Below are 25,969 nucleotides of genomic sequence, written 5' to 3'. Positions count from 1 at the left end.
TTTTTAGGAACTGAGCAAAACAAAAAGATCAAGACTTTATGGCATTTTGTGTTTTTTATTGTACTCACTTTCCCTTCATCCCTTGGACTATCACTTAAATGTACAACTGGACCTGGGTGGGTCTTTGTGGATCTGAAAAACAAATCAAAGTAATGCATTTTTTAAAAAATAAAAAGAAATATCATGTACACAGGGAAATTAAAAATAAGATTATTTTAAAACAAATATTTAAATTTCTAGATCATACTTTCAAATACACTTGAAACTAGTAACCTTCTCTGTTAACTTTTATTAATACCTTAGTAAATATAGGTTCAAAATTCAAAATGAGCCTTAAATTTAAAAAACACAAAGCCCTATACCTATAATATTAATTATGAATTTGATCCAACCTCATTCTAAAGATGGATTCTCCAAATTTTATTTTCTTTGATATCAACTATGAATCAACTATGGATATAAAAGAAAACATACTAGTTCTCTTTGTTTCATAAATAATTGCTTATTTATGTAGATTCTCTATAATAATCCTGCAATTTCTAATCAAGGAAAAGAGATACTTCTCAAGCATCCAAGACCATGGCAATAGATGATAAGTTTTGAAAGGTCCTATCAAGTTGAAAAGGATTTGAATATTTCCCTGTAATATATGTATTGATATCTTGGGATAGTTTAACCCAGCTAAGCCCAGAGAAACTCAAAGCTAATCACTGAAAAATGTTTTTCCCCCTCTTTGGCAATTGGCAACTGGCAACTGATTAGTAATCAAGAGATTTAACCTTCAACATAAATATCAAGTGCCCTGCCAACTGATAAAACTATATACTAAGGTATGGTTAAGTTTCATTTGTTTAGGTGAAAAATACAACTTGATAGCAAAGAATGGATGTTTTGAAATATTATCTAGAGAGTCAAAGAATTGGTAACTCCAGTTTTCACTACCCAGAATTCAATTCCCAGAACAAACTGGAGAAAGTCATATAGTAATTAGAGATTTACTAGCTCAGGGATTCTTAACCAGAAGTCTGTAAAAACTTTTTTTTTTTTTTTTTTTCCCCTGAGGCAATTGGGCTTAAGTGACTTGCTCAGGGTCACACAACTAGGAAGTGTTAAGTGTCTGAGGTCACATCTGAACTCAAGTCTTCCTGACTTCAGGGATGATGTTCTATCACTGTGCCACCTAGCTACCCCTTTTAATTTTTTTTTTAAAGTGGTAACTGTATAACTATAATAGTTTCCTTTTTGATCTAATTATATCATATTTTATAAATTAAAATGCATTACTCTAAGAAAAGATTCATAAGCTTCACCCAACTGCCAAAGGAGTCTATGACATAAAAGGCTAAGAATTCTAGTATTAAATAGTGGTATAACACTTTATTCCTTGGCATGAAAAGCATGCATTGTTCCTTATATCCATAATCTCTCTAATCTCTTCTTTTATATAATCTTCTGTCTATATTTTTCACCAATGATGGCTTTTTAAATACAGACCAGATAAGTAATATCAAAAAGCACCTATCAAGCACCTATTGTATGCCAGGCAATGTGCTAAATCCTGGATATCCAGTATGTGTGTATATCACAAAAGGGTAAATAGTTCTGACACTCAGGGAGCTCACAATCTAATGGGGAAAATGACATATAAACCATTATGTACAATTAAGTACAGATGAGTCAGATATGATTGAAATGTTCAATTAATCAAATATGCCATAAAGTACCTAGCTTCATTGTATTATATGCAATTCTATCATAATCATAATGACCTTGTATTAACACATTTCCTTTGACTTATTTATCAATCTATATCTGGTTCCTCATTCTCTTTTCATTGTTAGACTCGTCCTTGTAAGATAAGCTTTATATTTTATCCTTTTTGAAGAATTGTGATGGTGGAAGAAAGGGCATGGGCTCTGACACTGGAAAATATTAGTAGTGTCAATTTTGAAAAAGCATTTTCAAAAAATCTATTTTTTTCATGCCTTTACCAATTCTTAGGTAAAATCTAGACTAGTCTCACTTACTTCTGTGTTCAAATGACATGCTTCCAGAATTTTTACAGCTTTTGGATAACCCCTAAATACATTTCTGTTTTCAAAATAGACATTGTTGAAATAGATTGTATTAGTCATCTTTGAAATCTGATGGGCACTAACCTTCATCCTGATGCCAATAGTTTCCAACATTTTCACATTCTAGGGAGAACCTAGATCTACAGTCCATCTGGCTTAGCAGCTTATTTTGATTGTACAATTCTAGTTTTAAGAACTAGGTTCTTGCTTTCTGTTTACTGTGACCATGTTAAAAACTAACTTAGATCCTGAGCTCTTTCCCCACTGTGCTCTGTCCTATATATTTGTTTCTCTAAGACAGGAGATATGACTTGTTTATGACAGATCTTTCAGGCACTAGAGCCTCATTCTTGTGGCTAGGCTGTCACAACTATAATTGTCTCATTACAACCAACTACTTGCCTGAAAGATACAGGCATTGTCTGTTACCATTCTTTAATGGACCACTATCATGATCTTTCTTCTTGCTACTCTGGTAAGTCTGTCTAGTTCTTTGGTCTCATATATCTATGACCTGACATATCAACCAAGCTCCCCTATTGACATTAGCAATGTCATAAATGAAAATTGATTGTCATAACCAGAAAGAGTCCAGCCACAAAGCCTATGGTGATCTAGTCTCCTGGATGAATTGATTATCAAGCCACCTGGCTTCCTGACAAACCCAGGGCCAGAGACCCAGAGAATATGCCTCCTCCCTCCTCTGCTCAGAGAAGAAAATAAACCTTCTAACTACAGTCTAAAGCAAAACTCCCCTTGTTACAGGTAAAGTTATATCAATATACTGTCCAGTAATTAGCAGACTTTCTCTTTTCTTACTTACTTGTTTATCTATTCATATCCCTGTGATTCACAGTCCAAGGCCACCTAAGCAACAGATAACAACTCCCCACTCCCATATCTCTACCACTTCATCCTTACCCTTCCCAAGACACAATTCAACTTTTCTGCCTCTTTCCATTCTATTCCCTACATCCACTATCCTATTATCAAAAATTGCTTTTGCTAACGGGCCTTTTCCTCTCATAATCCTTTCGTTTTCTTGCAGACATGGAAAACTCACTCTCCAAAGAGTGCTTGCTTCTTTATCTAGTATTGGATACACTTTCTCTCATTTTTTATCTATCCTAAAATATTAGATATAAAGAAAGAGTAGGCATATTCTTTCTTTTTTCTGCTATTTCTAGTTCCTTTTATCATCACTATCACTCAACAGCCTCTCCTCCTATGAGATTTACTACATCTAAACATATGACCATATCCAAATCCTGGTAGCAATAGTAAAACGACCAGTTTGGTCTATCACTCCTAATCTCCCCTCTTCATTATATACCTTGGCCTCCTAACTCATCTCTTAATTAATTATTCCTTAATTAATTAATTCAATTCTTAAGAAGTTTTCTGGGACAAAGAGAAAATTAAGTAATTTGTTATTGATAGATATGTTGCAGGCAAGTTTTGAAACCAGCTCTTCTTGATGCCCAGCGTGCTTGGAATACCATTATGCCACACTGACTCAGTTTTTCACATTCTAAAAAATAAAGACTCACAGAGATGAGAGGGATGGTTCATTTTATTTTTTTTAAACTACAGAGTTAAGGAGAATGATAACTGCAGGAGAGGCTATAGGATTGAAGTGCCTTAGGAGCTGAAGGCACCATTGAGATGTAGCCTCGTGCATTCTCTTATTTTATGACAAGGAAAATATGGATGTGTGTGAAAAAGAGAGAGAGAGAGAGAGAGAGAGAGAGAGAGAGAGAGAGAGAGAGAGAGGGAGGGAGGAGGGGGGAGAGAGACAGACAGACAGACAGAGAGACAGACAGAGACAGAGACAGAGACAGAGACAGACAGAGAGGGAGAGAGAAAGAAAGAGGCAGAGGGAAATATAAGATGACATTTAAAGTTCCACAGCTCTTTACTGACCAGGATAGGATTAGAATCCAGGTTTCCTGGGTTCTAAGTTAGTGTATTTACACTGCATTGAGTTTTGTTTTCTTCATTACTTTTTTTAAGAGAAGACAGAATATATTATAAGAAGGAATAAGTGATGGTGCATAAAGAATAAATCATGACGGTGGTATGCAGGGGTCATGCTGGAAAATGAGAAAATGAGAACTGAATACAGAGTTTTGCATGATATTTGCATAAAGATTATAATCAAAGCCATGAAGCTGGTAAGATTACTAAAAGAATGAAGAAATTTAAAAAAAGCCATTTTTATGCTTTGGCATATTTATGCATGGTATAATACCTATAGCATATACCTGGAATGTAAACAATGAACTAGTAAAAAAAAAAAGATTGAAAAAGTAAATTGTAAAACTGAAAAGGTAGGAAAAGATTGAATAGATAGAAGAATTAGGAGACAAAAATGTCAGAAAAGCTAAGGGAGGAGAAAATCCAGAAGGAGGAGATAATATCATCAGTGCTTAATACTGAAGAAAGGACAAGGAGGGTGAGGATTGAAGAAAGGTCATTGGATTCAACAATTAAGAGACTATTGCTAACTTCTTTGAAGAGAGCAGTTTTGGTTGAAAAATGAAATCAGAAGTCAGATTGAAAGTGGTAAAGAAACGAATGCATTGTAGAATCATAAATACTAAATCCAATGGACTTTCCTCAGTCTTTATCCTTCCTAAATGATGTATAACATTTGGTACTGATGACCATACTCTCTTGGATTCTCTTCTTCAACTTTTCTGACACTCATTTCTTCTGGTTTTGACTTTGCCATTTGATTGTTCCTTCTCCGTCACTTTTTTTGAATGTAATAGAATGAGAAATAGAAAGTATGAATATAGATAGCCTCGTCTAGGAATTTGGCTATAAAAAGAAAGAAAGATATAGGATCACAGCTTGAAGGAAGGTGAGGATCAAATTAAGGATGTTTTGATGTTGTTTTTGTTGTTTTAACTTTGAGGACTACCTAGCCATGTTCATCAACACCATATAAGAAGCTGGATAACAAATGTATGATAAAATTTGAAAAGTAGAGGGGGAACAATATAAGGAACAAATTCCTGGAAGACAGAGGAGGAGATGTAATCAAATACACAAGTGAAAGTGTTGACCTTGGCTAAGAGAAGGGTCATGTCTTCCAAGATAAGAAGAGCAAAGGAAGAGATAAGAGATTGTATAGAGATTGAAAATTAAGAAAAGAGTCCATAACAGATTGCCCCATACTTTACCAAGAAAATTGAAGATAAGTTCTTGTCTGAGGGGAAAAAAATGGAGGTGGGAATGGGGAATGGTTAGGATTAGCTTAGGGAGAAAGCAAAGATTTGGAACTGATACTTTGATCTTGATAAAGAACCATTCAGAGAATAGTAAAAGATGTGCCACATAATCTAAATTAACAAATTTGTTGCAGAACTACTCAAAGTCATTGTTCAATTTCCTCTAGTTTTTTCAGCAATTTGGGAATAGGATTGAAGAAGTGGGATGGTGAAATGGAACAACAGAATACGCATTTATTAAATACCTTGTATATGTCAGGTGCTATATTAAGAGTTTTACAAATATTTTCTTACTTTATCTTCATGACAATATTGTGAGAGAGGTGAAGCTGAAAGATGTTAGTTAGCTCTCTTGCCCAGATCATATATTTAGTAAGCATCTAAAATTGGAACTGAATTCATCTTCCTGATTCCAGGTCTAGGGCTCTATCTACTATGCTGTCTGGCTATGTAAAGTGGGTAATCCAATAAGCCATGCATTTTCATCATTTTTCCAGTAGTAGAAATGTTTTCATTGATGTCAAAACATTTTTGGAAGTTAAAATGACATAAAAATTAAGTATCTAATGCTGCAGAAAGAACAAGGAGGGTGAGGAATGAGGAAAAGTCATTGGATTGGACAATTAAAAGACCATTGCTAACTTCTTTGAAAAGAGCAACAGATTTGGACTCATTGTAAAGAAAAATTTACTAGCCATTAGAGTGATTTCCTTTAGAGGCAATGTTCTCTTACTCACTGGAGGTCTTGAAGTAGATGCTGATAATGGTTTTTCAGTCAACCAGGGGATTCTTGATCAGTATGGTTGGTGACCTTTTAGGTCCTTCCAATTCTTAGCTTCTGTGATTGACATTTAGGAAATAGACTAAAGTCAAAGTTAAGGGTGCAATCTGTGATTATGAAACAAAATAAAGCTTTATTGTCCACAATGATCAAACTAGCAATACTCATTTTATGAGTACTATGCATTAATGAAACTAGTGTCATGGCCAATCATCCATATTCCAGGAAAAATAATGAGCAATTTTCTCTTTATAAATGATAGAGAGTATGAAGATATCAGAATGGCAACATCTGAAAGAATTCTGAAAATATTTAAGGAATCTTAAAGCAACATGGCAAATACACTTTAAAAGATTTACTATTCACTTACTGCAACTAAATAAGTGTTAATCAAAGAATCTGCCAGTCAGTTTGAAAAATCAGATTTCATGAAGAAAAGAAGATTAAAGTAGCAAAGATGATTTTTAAGATTGAGAAGTGAAGGAATAGAATAATTCAGAGATGAATAAATATGCAAAAGACCTTTATAAATATGGCTGTGTTCCCATCTTATAATTTTGGCAATCACTTCTGATTAAAATTATGTATTATGCCTTCAAAATGTTTAATTGTAATTATTTATAAACATGTAAACACATAATACCCCATAGGGTTTCTGATTCAATTCAATTTTCAAAGAACTCTGTGAGGTATGTACCATGGGTATAATTATCTCTATTTTAAAGACAAGGAAATAAAGGTTCAGAGGTGTTATATGACTTATCCATGATCACACTATCAGATATGAATCTAAAACAAAGTCTTTCTCATTCCAAATCCAACCCTTTATCCACCACACTAAATAATTTGTTTGGATAAATATAATTGTCTGATGGACAGAAAAAAGCATTTTAAAAATGAAAATATAAAATACTGGCAAAAATAAGGTCTCTAAAAAGAAAATGATATCTGAAAATGAAAATTAAAAGCAAACCAGTGGACAGCAATTGCCTGGGAAATAGAAAGGAATTCTGCCAACTTGGTCAGACAGTTTGCATATAATTTCAGAAATATGCTCATTATGTAATGGCTAATTGTAATACTGGTTCATCAATAATTTGTTAGTCCATGACATTTATTGTGTACCCATTGGGCACTGAACATCGAAAAGGATAATGTGAGAAGATTAAAAGGAAATGGAAGACACGTTTGTGCCTTGAGGATGCTTAGATTTTGGTGAAAGAAGTGGATATTTGTGAACACAAGAGCCTAAGAACAAAAAATAGAACCAAAAGAATAAGTAAATAACTAGTGACAGATTTTTCACACTCACCATACATGTGGATAGATCAAGAGATGTTGCCATGATTACAATGATGAGCTAAGATTCATAAAGAAGACAATATTTGGATAGAGTTTTGGAAGGGATAAGGGCATAGTTTACCAGATCTATACACTAATCATATCAAAAAGTCAAGCTAAACAAGAGAATATTACTAGCTTTGAAGGAAAGCTTGTGATCCTATCTCAATTAAATAATTTTGCAGGTACTTCCAGAAAGCCTCAGAAATTTTATTGTTGGCACTTAAAAGTAAAACTTCAAGATTTTTATTACTCATAAGTTATATTTTGTTGGGTCTTACTAGCTGACACATACCTATACATACATATATACAATATATGTTTATGTATAAATTATATATATGTATATGTTTGTGTGTGCATTATGATATATACACAGAGGAATCATTCTGTAAATCAAATAAGATGGAATTCTAATTCCAAGTTACTGAAATGTTATACTGAAAACTCGGGCATGAATGTTGACTATCCAATCTCAAATTGCTAGATTAGGAGAATACTTATCAAGTGCTCAAAATGCAGAAATTTCAAATCTTTGGAGAGGAGCTGGAATCTGTTCAAATCCTCTGATTTTCTCATTACCCCTTCACTAATGATCCCAACCAGATCTCGTCATCTACAGGTTCTCAATAAAGTTGGATTTGGATACTCCCAAGAACATGAATGCTATCTGACTGAAGTAAAGACATGATCTATCATTCAGTGATAGTGAGATGACATGATGAATAGAGTGCTAGAATAGAAGTTGGAAAAACTGACACCAGTTGTGTGTGACCATGAAACAGAAGCTCTCTAAGCCTGTTTCCTTATCTATTAAAAAAAACACCACACTGGTTTTTTGTGAGGGCAAAATGAAATAATATATGGAAAGAACTTTTCACATTTTAAAGCATTTTATAAATATATGCTATGATTAGCATTATCAACATCATCACTTTCCTTTTCCTTTTAACTTTTATACCTTTTAAATTCTTACTAGATTTGAGAACTTCTGTCTTGTTCTATCTTCTAGTATTTATCCTGTTCTTGTCTATTAATGAGACTTGATTCTATACCTACTTTTAACATAGCCTCACTATGATTTTATATACCTACTAGATACAACAAGTCTTGCCCTAGCTTTTCCAGCCTTTAATCCTTACCCAATATTTACAGCCTGTTGCTACTCATAATTCAGTAAGATGGAGCTTCAGTATAGAGGGGAACCTGACTGTAGTGTGAGTTGGTAAACAACAAGAGAAATCAATCATCTCATGGAGATATAGTTGAAGATTTGAAATTAATATAAGGGGATCTATGGATACTTTTTGGATACCAATCCAGAATGACCCCTGATCAGTGGTTAAGCATGAAGGATAACCACATTTTTTAAAGTAATCTGCTTCTTCTGGCCATGTGAATTAAAAGACTTTGATGTATGTCAATAGGATATAAACATTCCAGCTAAAAGATAGAAAAAAGAACAAGTAACATACTTCTGTTGCATCTTAAATTATATGGATGGAGACAGCATTAAAAATAAGGATTATAAATAAACTGCATCAAGTAGGATTAATTCTTACATCTATGTCAGAGATGTACTTTGATCTGAAAATTTTTCTACCCACTTTCATTTGTAGACCAAACTCTAGAGCTATGATAACTATGAACTCCACTTGTTTTCATCATACTTAAAAGTCCTGTTGGGACTGATTATGTAAGATACAGCTATGAGAGTCATAATTAATTATTCCAAGATAGGAGAGAAATAAGAATAAGTTAAAAAAAATAAAGGAGGAATATATTTTAAAAAGTAGACAAGGAATGAATTGAAGTGAGGGACACACATCTAAATAATTTCCTAATTTTTGTTCATAGCATGTCCAAAGATCCATAAGAATGATTACTCTCTAAAATGTATTATCTTACCCACATTACACGGTAAGATTTTAATCAGATACTTTTTTAAAAGTATGCAAATTTATCATTACAATAATAGAAAAATCAAATAGCAAATATTCACTCAGAAGAAATTTACCCTAAAGTTATATTATTGGCCTTGATATTCATCTCCTCATGGAATTAACAAAAATATTGTAGCCATTACAAATACCATATATCATACCAAATTCAATTCAAATTCAGAGGACATTTTCTTGATTTGAAGATTCATCAGGGTATTTTCAAAAAATATGTGGCCTTAGATTTCTTTTTTAAAGAAACTCACATCTTAGGATTTTTATATGTTCACATTTAAGTAGTAGGGCAAAGACTTCTTATCATTAGTAAGAGTGAAAATATTGATGGTAACCTTTTTTCCAGATCTAGTATACTCGAACAATTAGGATCTAATGACTTATGTATTTTCAATTACTTTATAAATCTAAAGGTGGGTTCACATCATAGCTCACTCCCTACTCACATTGAAAGTAGCTATACTAAATGTGACATGAAGCAATTAGATTAGTTTTCATCTGTGAATTGTGTAACCATTCCTTTTACTTTACAGCAATGGCATATAATAAAACCTTAATTTTTGTCCTAACTAGAGAAACTTCCACAAAAGCCTTATTCCCTTGCTTTCCTGATCCATAGAAGAATCCCTAGTGCTCAAAGTCTATTCCAACTCCTATTGCAACTGACAATCCAATCCAATAATCATTTATTAGATACTCCCAAAGCACTGAGTCAGGTGTCAGGTAGTCAAAAACAAAAAGGAAAACAGACCCTGCCCTAAAGGAATATACTATCCTGGCAGATGCAACACATGAACATAGGCAACAGTATGTATGTATATATATATATATTGGATATATAAGTATATATATCTTTATAATATAAGTGCATATATATATATATATATATATGTATATATCCACTAATCTGAGGAAGGAGAAAACCCTAAGTACTAAGGCAGTAGGATAGGAAAGGCTTGTTGAAGGATGTGACATGAGTGGGGGGAAGAGAGAATACACAGGCACTGCAGAAGGAAATGGAATTCCAAGGCTGGGGATCAACAAGTCTGTTGATTTGGTTAAAAGTGCTTGAAGAGGAAGTAATATGAAAGAAGCCTAGAAAGGGGAGCTGGAGTCAGATTATGAAGAATATTAAATGATCAAACAGAGAAATTTAGATTTTTATCCTAAACATAACAGAAGCACTGAAAATTCTTGACTGGGCAGTTTCTTAGTGAAACATGTAGGGGAAGCAGAGTCAAGATGGCAGAAAAAAGCCAGGAAGTTGACTGAGCTCTTCCTAGTTTCCCTTGAAACAATATTAAATCAAATCTTGAAATGAATTCTGAAATGACAGAACCCACAAAAAATTAAAACAAAAGAATTTTCCAGCCCAAGATAACTTAGAAGGACTTCAGAGAAGGTGTCTCACTTGGTTAAAAGGGGAATACAACCCAGCACAGGCAGTGTCTGGGAAAGCCAGCAGAAGGTTCTTAACTACAGCATAGATCAGCAACTCATGCCCATGGTCTTAGCTTAGCAGGTCAGTGGTACAGCAGGCCAGCTTTGAGACTTTCAGCCCCAATGCAGCTGGCAATCTGCTAACCCTGGAAACCCCAAAACAGCAGGAACAATTAGGCTGGACCACCCCAATGCAGGAGGCAAGCCATTACTAACCCAGGGATCCTCAGTGCAGAAAGCCAGTGACCAGATCTCCTGGCTCCAGTGCAAGAAACATGGGACAGTGCCCCCTAAACCACAGAAGTAAAGCTCAACTTTAAGTCACAAAAAAGGCAGGAAAATAAGCAAACATGTACTGTAAGGAATATTACTCAGGCAGCTTTTTGAAGAATGGTTTGAAGAGGTAAGAGCCTAGAAGCCAACAGTCTAATTAGGAAGCTATTACATGATTACATGATAGACAGAAGGGAAGAGTTGAGAATGACTCCAAAGTTTTGAATCTGGGGGATTGCCTTTATTTTAAAAAAAATTGATAGTTTAAATAGGCCCAGAGCTCCTCTTGGAAATTTCTAGGAATTCCAAGAACAAAATAACTTATCATTTGGGTCACTAGAGAGCAACGAACTTTCTGGCTACTTTCAGTTCTGTGGTGACTTAGTGCTTAAAGGTTTTAATTGTTATATTATATAGTAAACCCAGAATGATCTTTTTGATTGTCAATCTGACCCATGAGAGTGAAAAGGGTTTGAACACTTCAGTAATTAAAGAAGAAGATAACTTTTGGCTGGGGCTCTCATGCTATGATTCCTTAGGTGACATTGACTCTAGTGAGTTAGAAAATGTAAGTCCTTGTCCAGGCTTATATAATGGTGACCTTGACCATATGGCAGACACTGTGAGGAGGATGCAATGAGGCAAGCTCTACCTGCCTGCTTTTTATTACTTTTTGTGTTTTCTCTTTCCTGATATTAGATAAATGAATAACCTAGCTAGACACATCCCAGTTTGGAAGAGACTTTGTAAGTTTAAAAGATCCAGAAGCATTAGGTTCTATTGGGTTGGAGCTGGAAGATGGCTGGGGCAAGTTTTTAATCTGGCAGTTAGATGATTATTGGTCACTTTAAAGAGAATAGAATAATTTTGGTTGAATGATGCATTTGGAAAACAGAATGTAAGGGATAAGAAGTATGTGGGAAGAGAAGAAATGGAAGCATTAAGGTGGTGGCAATTTTTTTTTCCAGGAGTGTGGCTAAGGAAAAAGAGATATAACCAGCATTCCACTAAAATTATGTTGAGGCCTGTAATGAAGGCCTCATTTCTCAAATGTATCAGAAAACTGAGACAAATTTCTTTTAAAAAATAAGAGCTACTCTCCAATTGATATATAATTAAAAGAGATGAACTATGCCCAAAGGGCTATAAAATCATTCACATTCTTGACCCAACAATACCACTAGTAGGCATGAATCTCAAAAGAGATTAAAAAAAACAAAAGGAAAAGGATTTTTATACACAAAAATATTTTTTGCTTCTGTTTTCTCAGGGCAAAGAATTGGAAACTGAGGGAATGTCCAGCAATTGGGGAGTGGCAGTATGTGATTATAATGGAATATTATTGTTCAATGGGAAATGACAAGCAGGATGCTCTCAGAAAAACCTGGAAAGTTATCCATAACTCAAGCAAAGTGAAATGTACTGTGTACAAAATAATATCAACATTGTGGGACAATCAGCTATGAATGACTTTGCTATTCTCAGTAATACAATAATCTGCAGAAACTGATTTTGTCTGAATACAGATCAAAACACACTCTTTTTAAACTTTATTTTAGTTGTGGCTTTTTTGAGGGGGAGAGTAGAGATTTATGTTTTCTTTCACAATATGACTTTTACAGAAATGTTTTGCATCACTTCATGTGACTTCTTAAAGAGGGTCGGGGATAGGAAGGAAGGGGGAGAATCTGGAATTCAAAGTTTTAAAAACAAATTTTAAAAATTGTTTTACATGCAACTGGGGAAATATAACTATAAAAGTAAACTTTGTGATCTTCCCAAATGTGACAAGTATGCCAACCATATCTTTATCCAATGTTAAAAACAGTAAATAGAACACTGCCAATTATAGGGTCTTAAAGAACTTCACGAAAAATATTCTTCTAGGTTGACATTGATCCATTAATCAATGCTTTTTGGTAATAGGACCAATGAACAACTCCAAAATCCACCAATTTTACTACATATCTATATTTTTTCCATCACAAGAGACTGTCATGTACTCAGCTAAAATCCAGATAAACTAAGTTTATGCAGTTTTCTGAGATGAAGGTTTAATAATGTAATTCAATTAGAATTACAACATTTATTACAACAAACAAACATTTATTAAGTATTTATTATGTACAAGGCACAACATTAGATGTTTGAGACATTAAGAAACAATTGAAACAATACCTGCCTTCAAGGAACTATTTTTAGATAGATTTAAAAAAAAAAAAAACTTAAGTATTTACAATGTGCAAAGCATTTACAAGGATAAAAAGAGAAAAGTCTAACAATTTTTGCTCTCAAGGATGCAAGAATGCCCCAATCTCATGAGGGAGATAATATATATAGAAGATTTCCTGTAAAATTCAAATATAAGCATTCCATTGGTCCTTGAGTGCAATAGAAAAGCAGATGATAAGGTATCTTTTAAAATATTATTTATCTTTTTTTTTTAATTTTTTATTTAATAATTACTTTATATTGACACTCGTTTCTGTTCCGATTTTTTTTCCCCTCCCTCCCTCCACCCCCTCCCCTAGATGGCAAGCAGTCCTTTATATGTTGGATATGTTGCAGTATATCCTAGATACAATATATGTTTGCAGAACCGAACAGTTCTCTTGTTGCGTAGGGAGAATTGGATTCAGAAGGTATAAATAACCCGGGAAGAAAAACAAAAATGCAGATAGTTTACATTCGTTTCCCAGTGTTCTTTCTTTGGGTGTAGCTGCTTTTGTCCGTCATTTATCAATTGAAACTCAGGTCTCTTTGTCAAAGAAATCCACTTCCATCAAAATATGTCCTCATACAATATCGTTGTCGAAGTGTATAATGATCTCCTGATTCTGCTCATTTCACTTAGCATCAGTTCATGTAAGTCTCGCCAGTCCTCTCTGTATTCATCCTGCTGGTCATTTCTTACAGAACAATAATATTCCATAACATTCATATACCCCAATTTACCCAGCCATTCTCCAATTGATGGGCATCCATTCATTTTCCAGTTTCTAGCCACTACAAACAGGGCTGCTACAAACATTTTGGCACATACAGGTCCCTTTCCCTTCTTTAGTATTTCTTTGGGATATAAGCCTAATAGAAACACTGCTGGATCAAAGGGTATGCACAATTTGATAATTTTTTGGGCATAATTCCAGATTGCTCTCCAGAATGGTTGGATTCGTTCACAACTCCACCAACAATGCATTAGTGTCCCAGTTTTCCCGCATCCCCTCCAACATTCATCATTATTTTTTCCTGTCATCTTAGCCAATCTGACAGGTGTGTAGTGGTATCTCAGAGTTGTCTTAATTTGCATTTCTCTGATCAATAATGATTTGGAACACTCTTTCATATGAGTGGTAATAGTTTCAATCTCATCCTCTGAAAATTGTCTGTTCATATCCTTTGACCATTTATCAATTGGAGAATGGCTTGATTTCTTATAAATTTGAGTCAGTTCTCTATATATTTTGGAAATGAGGCCTTTATCAGAACCTTTAACTGTGAAAATGTTTTCCCAGTTTGTTGCTTCCCTTCTAATCTTGTTTGCATTAGTTTTATTTGTACAAAGGCTTTTTAATTTGATGTAATCGAAATTTTCTATTCTGTGATCAGTAATGGTCTCTAGTTCATCTTTGGTCACAAATTTCTTTCTCCTCCACAGGTCTGAGAGATAAACTATTCTATGTTCCTCTAATTTATTTATAGTCTCGTTCTTTATGCCTAGGTCATAGACCCATTTTGATCTTATCTTGGTATATGGTGTTAAGTGTGGGTCCATGCCTAATTTCTGCCATACTAATTTCCAATTATCCCAGCAGTTTTTATCTAATAATGAATTCTTTTCCCAGAAGTTAGGGGCTTTGGGTTTGTCAAACACTAGATTGCTATAATTGACTATTCTGTCTTGTGAGCCTAGCCTTTTCCACTGATCCACTAATCTATTTCTTAGCCAATACCAAATGGTTTTGGTGACTGCTGCTTTATAATATAATTTTAGATCAGGTACAGCTAGGCCACCTTCATTTGATTTTTTTTTCATTAATTCCCTTGAGATTCTCGACTTTTTATTGTTCCATATGAATTTTGTTGTTATTTTTTCTAGATCAATAAAATATTTTCTTGGAAGTCTGATTGGTATAGCACTAAATAAATAGATTAGTTTAGGGAGTATTGTCATCTTTATTATGTTCGCTCGGCCGATCCAAGAGCACTTAATATTTTTCCAATTATTTAAGTCTGACTTTATTTGTGTGGAGACTTTTTTATAATTTTGCTCATATAATTCCTGACTTTCCTTTGGTAGATAGATTCCCAAATATTTTATGGTATCAACAGTTATTCTGAATGGAATTTCTCTTTGTATCTCTTGCTGTTGGGTTTTGTTGGTGATGTATAAAAATGCTGAGGATTTATGGGGATTTATTTTGTAGCCAGCTACTTTGCTAAAATTATGAATTATTTCCAATAGCTTTTTGGTAGAATCTCTGGGGTTCTCTAGGTATACCATCATATCATCTGCAAAGAGTGATAGTTTGGTTTCCTCATTGCCTACTCTAATTCCTTTAATATCTTTCTCGACTCTTATTGCCGAGGCTAGTGTTTCTAATACGATATTAAATAATAATGGTGATAGTGGGCAACCTTGCTTCACTCCAGATCTTACTGGGAAAGGTTCCAGTTTTTCCCCATTGCATATGATGCTTACTGATGGTTTTAAATATATGCTCCTGACTATTTTAAGGAAAAGTCCATTTGTTCCTATGCTCTCAAGTGTTTTTATTAGGAATGGATGTTGGATTTTATCAAATGCTTTTTCTGCATCTATTGAGATGATCATGTGGTTTTTGTTTGTTTGGTTATTGATATAGTCAATTATGCTAATAGTTTTCCTAATATTGAACCAGCCCTGCATTCCTGGTATAAATCCTACTTGGTCATAGTGTATTATCCTGGTGACAATTTTCTGTAATCTTTTTGCTAATATTTTATTTAAGATTTTAGCATCAATATTCATTAGGGAGATTGGTCTATAATTTTCTTTCTCTGTTTTCAGCCTACCTGGTTTAGGTACCAGTACCATGTCTGTGTCATAAAAGGAGTTTGGTAGGACTCCTTCAATCCCTATTTTTTCAAATAGTTTATATAACATTGGAGTTAATTGTTCTTTAAATGTTTGGTAGAATTCACATGTAAATCCATCTGGACCTGGGGATTTTTTCTTAGGGAGTTGATTGATAGTTTGTTCTATTTCTTTTTCTGAGATGGGACTGTTTAGGATATTTACTTCTTCCTCTGTTAGTTTGGGCAAGCTGTATTTTTGGAGGTATTTTTCTATTTCATTTGAGTTGTCGAATTTATTGGCATAAAGTTGGGCAAAGTAACTCCTAATTATTGCTCTAATTTCCTCTTCGTTAGTGGTGAGTTCTCCCTTTTCATTTTTAAGACTAACAATTTGATTTTCCTCTTTCCTTTTTTTAATCAGATTTACTAAGGGTTTGTCTATTTTGTTGGTTTTTTCATAGAACCAACTCTTAGTTTTATTAATCAATTCAATAGTTTTTTTACTTTCAATTTTATTGATCTCACCTTTTATTTTTAGAATTTCAAGTTTAGTGTTTGACTGGGGGTTTTTAATTTGTTCCTTTTCTAGCATTTTTAATTGCAAACCCAATTCATTGACCTTCTCTTTCTCTATTTTATACAAATAGGCCTCTAGAGATATGAAATTTCCCCTTATTACCGCTTTGGCTGCATCCCATACATTTTGGTATGATGTCTCATTATTATCGTTTTCTTGGGTGAAGTTATTAATTATGTCTATGATTTGCTGTTTCACCCAATCATTCTTTAGTATGAGATTATTTAGTTTCCAATTATTTTTTGGTCTACTTCCCCCTGCTTTTTTGTTGAATGTAATTTTCATTGCATCGTGGTCTGAAAAGGATGCATTTACTATTTCTGCCTTACTACATTTGAGTTTGAGGTTTTTATGTCCTAATATATGGTCAATTTTTGTATAGGTTCCATGAACTGCTGAAAAGAAAGTGTACTCCTTTCTGTCTCCATTACATTTTCTCCATAGATCTATCATATCTAACTTTTCTAGTATTCTATTTACCTCTTTGACTTCTTTCTTATTTATTTTGTGGTTTGATTAAATATTATTTATCTTTACTAAAATCACATTCAATGGCCAAAGACTTTGAAAATGAGAACTTTGTTTCTGGTTTTTTAGTTACCAGACTACCAGCAGAGGCAGCTGCCTGGTTTCAGCCCCTTAAGAGATGTTCTTTTAAGGGATAGCTACAGAGGCAGGCTGAAAGAAAATTCAGTAGCCACAGAGTCCTGTTCTTATCAGAGATCTTGAGTTCAGTGTTCTGCATGGTCTCCAAGGGAGTCTGAAAGAAGCAGGGGTTAACATGGCAAAAGTGGCAGCTGGCACATGCTGTACTCGTTTTCATTCGTTCTCTCTCTCTCTCTCTCTCTCTCTCTCTCTCTCTCTCTCTCTTTTTCTCTCTCTCTCTCTCTCTCTGTTACCTCGTTGCTTCAAAAAGTTGATCTGTCTGATTTCTACTATAAATATTTTGGTAAAAAAAGAGGTTTTTCTTGATGTTGGTTATCTCCTTCAGGTACTTGCCTAATACTGTACTTGCTGGGTTGAAAGTATGAATAGTTTAGTGATTTTTCTCTAATAATTACAAATTGTTCTCAAGAACAGCTGCACCAGTTCATAGCTCCACTGGCAAGACAATATTATGTCTTTCTACATATAGTCCTGCCAATACTATTTTTTAATCATCTCTGCCAATTTGCTAGGAATTAAAAGTGAAACCTTTAAGCAAATTTACTTTACACTCATTTTACTATTAGTGATTTGAAGCATTTTTTTCATATGGCTGTTTATAACTCTTCTTTTGAACATTCAATGTACTTATCTTTTGACCACTTATCTATTAATTCCTTATAGATCTTGAATTTTTATATGAGACATTTGAAGCACAGATCTTTCCCACTCAAAAGTTTCTCCTCTAGTGGCACTGATTTTGTCAATAAATTTTTTAATTTTGGGTAATTAAAATGGACTTTTTGTCATTTGTAATTATTTTTATCCATATTTGATTACAAAATCACCTCCTAGCCATAGTTTTAAAGCATAGCTCCCATTCTACTTTTAAACTGACATGACTTTTTTTACTTCATACAGTTACTGTGGAAGCATATAAGAAACACTTTTTAGTCCAGATGAAAATATTAGGAAATAAATAATTATAAACTTTAAAGTCCTGTTTAGACTATTCCCATTTTCTCTTAGGCATAACACTTTTCTTGTAGGAGAAGATCTTTTGATCATGAAATAAAGTTAAAGCCTTGGCAGATGAATTAAGGATGATAACCAAATTTAGAACAAGAAATCTCCCTTGTTTCTGTCGCTCAGGTAGACTCAGTTGCAATAAATAGTAGGTTGGGATGTAGCGCCCTTTTGATTATTTGAGCCACCTGTAGTATAGTTCATGATGGGCTCCATAGGTAATGATCCCTTGATCACTATTATCTATAGTAGACCAACCTCTGAACAAATTGGAGACATCTCTTCTTGAAAAAGTTTAGAACTTAACATAAATACACTCTGTGTATTCAGATATACCAACCTCACTATGCAGCACCACAAGCTTTTGAGTATTATAAATCTTAGACTACTGCATCATCAAGATGCATAAAATATTTGAGGGTGGTTTCCCAGGACTCTCCAATAATAACCTGAATTTTTCTTCCTCTTTCAGCAACTACTCCTAGAATGTTTCTATGGTATATGTTAGGCAGAGTTCAAAAACTTCCTTTAAAGGTAGACATGAACAACTGAAAATAATTGTAATGGTGTATAGAGGCTTCCCTCAGCTTATGTTGTTTGAATGACAGCTTGTCTCATAGCTCAAACCCAATCCTCTGTGGACATTGAGTCAATGATGGAAGAATACTTCCCTTCCCAATTGTCTCCTCACATCTTATATAGTCCATCCTTTCTCAATGAGGGATTTGATCTTGTTTAGCAAGTTCTGACCATAAGTAGAGGGTATAGTAACTGATTTCCAACTGATCCCTTTTACAGGTGGCTACATAATCCAAATGCATTGTAAAATACACATTTTACAAGGCATCCCTGCTTTGGTAATTGCACTTAATCACAACACAAATTATATAATTCTCCTCTGGCTTTGTAAGTACTTATAAGAATGATATACTTACTCAGCCACAATTGATGGAGAAAATTTAGGACTGGGGTTTCTGACCAAAACAGAAATAATTGCTACCATGTGAAGAAAGTAGAACACACATCATAATGAAAGAGAGACAGAATAAATGGAAGATACTCAAAGAGGTTCTGAGACTTTCTCCTAATGAACACAATTAGCAAGCAGCAAAGGACTAGAACTCTAGCTTATAACTTCTATTCTAGTACTCTTTCCTCTATATCATGCTCTCTCACCAAGCTAATCACTGAATTTGTTGATCAAGGATAGTTACACCAATTCCTCCCAAGCATCCACAACTAAAGGTTTTAAGGATTAACCAAGCACTTTTATACTACAGCTCAAAAATCACTTTGTTTATAGCCAGTCTTCACAGTTCTTAACTGGGGATTTCTCATAATGAAAATAACTTGATTTATGCTACTGTCATCTTGTAAGTCAAAAATCTTCAGTGCTTTGTAGAGAATAAATTAGTTACACTCAAAGTCCTTCATTATTTAGTCTCAATATATCTCTTCACCCTTACATCTCACTATTCCTTTATATGACTCCTCCTTTTTCCAGCCCTAGTGATCCCCCAGTTAGATTCTCAAAGTCTACTATATATCTCTAAACATAAAAATTATTCAATAGTGAGTTATCCTATAGAGTGACTTATAGAGGGGTGACTTATATAGGTCTATCCCAGGCTCTTGACTTACTGAGTATTTTTATCAATGATTTATTTGTTGATTATTTGATCAGATTGAAATGTAGAATATGTGTTTATCATTTCTGGTTGATAAAAATTAGGATTTTAAAGCTAATAAATGAAGAAAGATAGAAGGAGAACTCACAAATATATCAATCAACTGAAGTGATGGGTTTAAACAGACAAGACAAAATGTAATGGGGATGAATCTAAGTTCCTTCACTTAAGTTAAAAATATCATTTGTATAAATACAAAATGATGGACACCTATCTCAACAATTCAAGTGAAAAAAATAATCAAGCTTTTTTTGATTTAACTGTATGTATAATAAGGGTCAGTATTGTAAATAAGTCAGTTTCATGATTAGAACAAGGGAAAGAGTAGTCTTATTTTATTTTGTACTAATTAGATAAACACAGAGTATATAGACATTTAGAGAAAGGTGATCAGGATGGAGAAGCATCGAGCAATATCACATAAAGATTATCAGTTAAGGAAAAGAAGTATATTTATCCCATAAATATTTGTGGGATGATTCTTGCTTTTGGCAAGGCAATTCGGGTTAAGTAACTTATAGAAAGTCACACAACTAGTGGGTGGTTTTTGTTTTTGTTTTGTTTTGTTTTTTGGTTAAGTGTTTGAAACTGAATTTGAATCCATCCTAACTTGGTGGCCGTTGCTTTATCCCTTGTGCGATCTAACTGCCCCTGGTATATAATTATTGTTGTGAATTATCTGAAGGGAAATCAAGTGAACAAGAGATTGTAGAATGGATTTCCAAAGGGAAGTACTGTAATCAATAAAGGGAAACAAATTTCTGGGTAATGTGAGCAAATGGTTTCCATCAGTACTACATGTTCAAAGGCAAAATTGTCTGAGTTTGTGAATTTGTGAACTTTTCATCAAAACAAATGGTCAAATTGAGACTTAAAAGCTTGTCAAAAATAGTAAGGAGGAACATTTCTAAAATTCTTTTCAACTTCAAAATTAAATAATCTTCTGTTTGGTAAAAATTTGAGGTACGAGTAACATCATCAGTTTTTAATCCTAATAAACAGATCTTTGTAAAGTATTAGACCCATAAGAGTATTACTATCATTATAAATGAAGACCATATTCATTGTTGTTCTAAAAATAAAATCATTCAGATTTATACAGCACCTTTCCCCAAAGGAATCGAAGGCATTTTGCACATAATTATACCAATTTTCTCCCTTCAGTTCCACAGGACACTATAACATGTTCTCCAACCTACGAAAGGCAGAGAATTCTTTCCCTAATAATTCTGCAGGGAAGGAGATGAACACTCTATCCTCATCTCAATTCACAGAGGGCATCCCTCTGTAATTTTAGGAATTGGGCTGAACATCTCATTACTCTTCATACTGTGAAGTGAATAGGAAAGAGGATTATTATAGTCATTCTGCAGATGAAGAACTTCAGGCATAAACATGTCCATGGCCACACAGTAAATTAGGGTAGAGTTGGATGAAATTAAAACTTTCTGATTCATAGTCCAACTCTCAATATTTGATCACATAATTTTTGGAAATTACATTTTCCACATCCCATTTGGATATGGGACATTGTGTGGAGAGAAATGGAGGGTTGCTTTTTGTTTGCAAGCATTATAGCAAAATAGAGAACCCCAGCATATTAGTAACATTGCAATCATTTCATGTGTCTGTATAGCATAACAAAAATGGAAAAAACAAAGGAAAACAAAAATCTGTGAAATACATACTGAAAATATAAAATAGCCAAAATTCCTTCCCTATGGAATTATGATAATCAATAAAATTTCTGTTGAGCACAGCCTGTACACCAAGAATAAAAGCATTTTATTGGGTTGGAAAGGGGACCCACAAAAGAAATGTAACACAATTTCTTCCCTTGTAGAATTTATCAGCTAGTTTGGGAGAGAGAATTAACAAGAGAAAGAGAAAAATGCAATGTAACAATAATTTCCAAAACAGGAAGTTTTAACTTGGGGATTATTCACTTGTTTTCTCCCCCAGATATTTTGATAATTATGTATACATATATTCATAATGTGGTTTCTTTTGTAATTGTATGCATTTTGTTTTATGAATTTATAAACATTCTTTCTGTGAAGAATATCTTGACTTTAACATCCTGCCAAAAGAGTTCATGACATAAAAAATGTTAAAAATTTATTTTCCTAAACTATGTGGTAAAAACTACAAGAATTCTACTAGCTTACATAAGCTCACAGTAAAAGAAAATGGACATGGGAAAAGAGGTTGGAGAAGATTCAGAAAAATGTCGTATTTGATTATAGTTTTAAAGGATTAATATAATTTACAGAGAAGAGAGGAGAGGAGAAAGGATTTCAAATAGGAAAAAAGTATATGTAGCAATATAATAATCACATCAGTTTAAATAGAGGAAAATAGGTGTTGAAGAGTAATTGAAAACATTATATATATAATCTTTATGAAAATGATCTATATGTGTATTTAGGGTAACTGATTAAAATATGAGAAGGAAAAAAAGTAGGCTTTTGTGAATGGTTTTCTACAGTAGACTACATCTCCATAGACACAGACAGAACTGATTGAAATCCAGAAAGAACACAAGATTATATCCATTGTGTTTACTGTATATTTAATTTATTTTGAGGATTTCATTCTGCAGAGATAATTATAGCCTTAAGACAAGCCTTAAAATGGCATCTCCTTGTATATATTAAGATCATGTAATATTCTTTGCTAGAAACAATTACAGAGATTTTTTTTCAATAATTCTATGATGATCAACAAAAGCCTAAGCAATAAAACAAACAAGCTAGTCATAGGTATTCTCTACTCTCATAAAGGATGTCTTGTACAGAATCCAAACAGCAAAGAGAATCTCTAGAGATAGTAAAGTCCTAGAGGTGCTCCTGCTTTTGGATGACTAGTACTAATTGCAGCAGATATAGTACAACAATGACTAAAAGAGACTGGCCTAAGAATCTATTGAAGACAATTTTCCTGATTTGATACACAGTAGGATGAGTAGCACTTAAACAGTACATAAATAGATAATAGAGACATATACATACACACATATAATTTGTTGTTTTGGGTTTTTTGTTTTATTTTGTTTTTGCAGAGGACATTGAACTTGGTCCACATATTAATAGGAGAAAGACAGTGGATCATACCACATTTGGAAACCATATAGCATATTCAATGAATAAGACACAAAACATATCTTTTCAATATCAATAATTTTTTCAGTTGTGCTATAGATCTGAATCATGGAACATTAATTCTAAAGAATTAAAATTTCAGGGGATTTAAAAGACAAACACAAATCCCTGGGGCACTTCTCTGAGTGTCTTTCTCTCCATTGGGATATCAAACTATTAATGCCCATTTTGTGGATGCACTCATTCAACTAGATTTAAATTCACCTAAGTATTTCATTGGGGCAGCTAAGTGACTCAGTGGCTAGAGCACCAGCTCTGCAGTCTGGAAGACCTAAGTTCAAATCTGGTCTCAGCCATTAGCAGTTTGATTCTGGACAAGTCACTTAACCCTGTTTGCCTCAGTTTCCTTATCTGTAAAATGAGCTATAGAAGAAAATGGCAAAATCATTCTTGTATGCTGCCAAGAAAACTCCAAATGATGTCACCAAGAATCAGCCACAACTGATCAACAAAACAACAATAACTATTCCATAACAAGAAGGTTATCTGTCTCTTTCCAAATAGAACAGAATTGGAGATATTGCCTAAGACAAAATATATCACTTTAATGATGATAACTCACATTTATGTTACTTTCTTACTTAAAAATTGCTTTTTCACAATTTTGCAAAGAATACAAGATAATAATATTACCTTTACTGGGAATAAGAGTACTGTATAAGGTAACTGATTTGCTCAAGGCTACACAGCACATCAAAATGAGCCAAAACTCAAATCTAATTCTGTTCACTTCAAGACCAGAACTTTTTTCCAGTGCACCATTAAAACTCCATTTCCCAGATAATTTCCATACTCATAGGAGGCTAAAAAAGGGATGATTTCTACCAAATAGTAACAAAGAATCATAGAAACAACTGTAGAATAAGACTCGAGACCTGAATTCGAGTTTTATCTTTACTACTTATTTAGATGTCATTTTACAGAGTAGTATCAGATATTCTATAATGTTGAATTCTAATTGAAAGTTCTATTGTACTGTTAATACTAATAATACAATTAACAATTACTAACTAGTTTAGGTGGAAAATCATTTCTCTAATATCCATCTTCTCACTTACCACTTTGGTAACATTTAACATAGGTTAAAGTTAGGCCAAAAATGACAATATTATTGTAGATTTCAAAGAACATGCCAAAGAACTGAATTCAACTAATAGTTTTGGTTCTAAATACTTTGGGTCAATACTAAGATAATCTTTATATAAAAGAGTCACATGAAGCATTCCAGTACTCCCAGCTCATAAATAGCTTTTTCCACTAATAGGGGAATTCCAATTAATGGGATTAATATTTGAAGTAGTGATCAGAATAAGGGTCTGAAGATTCAAATGAACCAAATCATGTACCTTGTGATGGACTTGTAGGAAGACATGGACAAGAAAGTTACACAGAACAGCAAATAGATGAACTAAGATATGTACCACTGAAAAGAGTACCTATATTTCACTTTTCAAGAGACCTACAAAAAGATTGGTCTGAAGTTCATTTCTAAAATAATTTCTGATATGGACTATGAAATATCTGTAATTGTTCATGTAGCCTTACCGTTCTCGGTTAAATTTAAGAGAATGTAGAATGGCTGGCCGTTTTTGCCTAAGGTTCCATAAATGAAGTGTTTCATCTGAACTTGCACTGACCAAAGCACCCTGCAACAAAAAAGAAGATATAAAATAATGGTGAATAATTAACTAACATTCAAGGCTTATCAAACAACATAAACTAACAGATGATTTACTGAATTTTTTACTTTTTAGTCAGTAATGTCATTCTGTCAACATGGCCTTTTAAGACATATGGAGTAGGATAAAAATTAAAATTAATTATGATAATTATTAAGAATAATAATAGCTGGAATTGACATGGTGCTGAAATGTTTTCAAAGTACTTTTCATTTGGCACTGAAGTTATTACAGACATTATACACATTTTGCAGCTGAAGAACTGGAAAAATTAAGTGATTTGTATAAGGTCACATAGTGTCAAAGGCAGAATTTGAACAAAGGTTTCTACACTAGATATTTTCCTACTTTTTCATGTTAATGTACAAATAATGGAGGAAGCACATTTGTTATACTCTGCAATTCTTGACTTATATCAGGAATATAGTTAGATACAGTTCTGAAAGGTGATATTTGAAGAGGGTCATTGACAAGTTGGCATGGTCCTATTTTGCTGCAATAAGCATAGAGAAGAAAGCTGAAATTCTCATAAATAAACCATGCCAGTGACTATGCAGCAGACAGGATTGAATGTATCTCCCAATAAACTGACATTAAGTCAGTTTAAACCCAACTAAGACCACACACTAATAAATAGAAGGAAAAAAGGCTACATCCTTCTTTCTATTTAGATTCTTGTTGGATATAGTGACATATGTGTGTAATCCCTGCTACTGAGGATGCTGGTACTGGCAGTTTACTTGAGCTCAAGCTTACAAAAACACTGAGCTGCAGTGGGGCTAAAGATGATGTGATGCTCATGCTAAGTCTAGCACCTATATAGTGAGTCCCTGGGACTGAGTGCAGGTAGGAGCATCAGTTATTTGGCTCACATCAGAATGGGAACAGGTCAAAGTTTTCAGACAAATTAAGAGTGAGATTGGATGCCACTGTCCATACAACCTAGATGAGATAGGAAGAACTTTTCTCAAAATAAAAAAAAAATTATTAGCAGTGCTAGTTCTCAAAAAAGAAAAGAATATATTTAATCTGTT

The 25,969-nt window shown here is 33.6% G+C and overlaps 1 protein-coding gene across 1 annotated transcript in view; it reads right to left on the bottom strand.

Annotated features, from left to right (window-relative positions):
* STXBP5L (syntaxin binding protein 5L) overlaps window positions 1–25,969 on the bottom strand; it is a 430,479-nt gene that overhangs the window by 225,551 nt on the left and 178,959 nt on the right. Inside the window, exons 5-6 of the mRNA XM_051990611.1 lie at window positions 24,802–24,902; window positions 69–132 (exon numbers count right to left, since the gene is read on the bottom strand). Of these exons, the coding sequence (XP_051846571.1) occupies window positions 69–132; window positions 24,802–24,902 (165 nt within the window). The remainder of the gene's footprint in view (window positions 1–68; window positions 133–24,801; window positions 24,903–25,969) is intronic.

This window comes from Antechinus flavipes, chromosome 3, assembly GCF_016432865.1.
Source record: "Antechinus flavipes isolate AdamAnt ecotype Samford, QLD, Australia chromosome 3, AdamAnt_v2, whole genome shotgun sequence".
Classification (NCBI taxonomy): Eukaryota; Metazoa; Chordata; class Mammalia; order Dasyuromorphia; family Dasyuridae; genus Antechinus; species Antechinus flavipes.
Note: the sequence above shows the minus strand (reverse complement) of the source record. Positions and strands in the feature narration are given on the sequence as shown.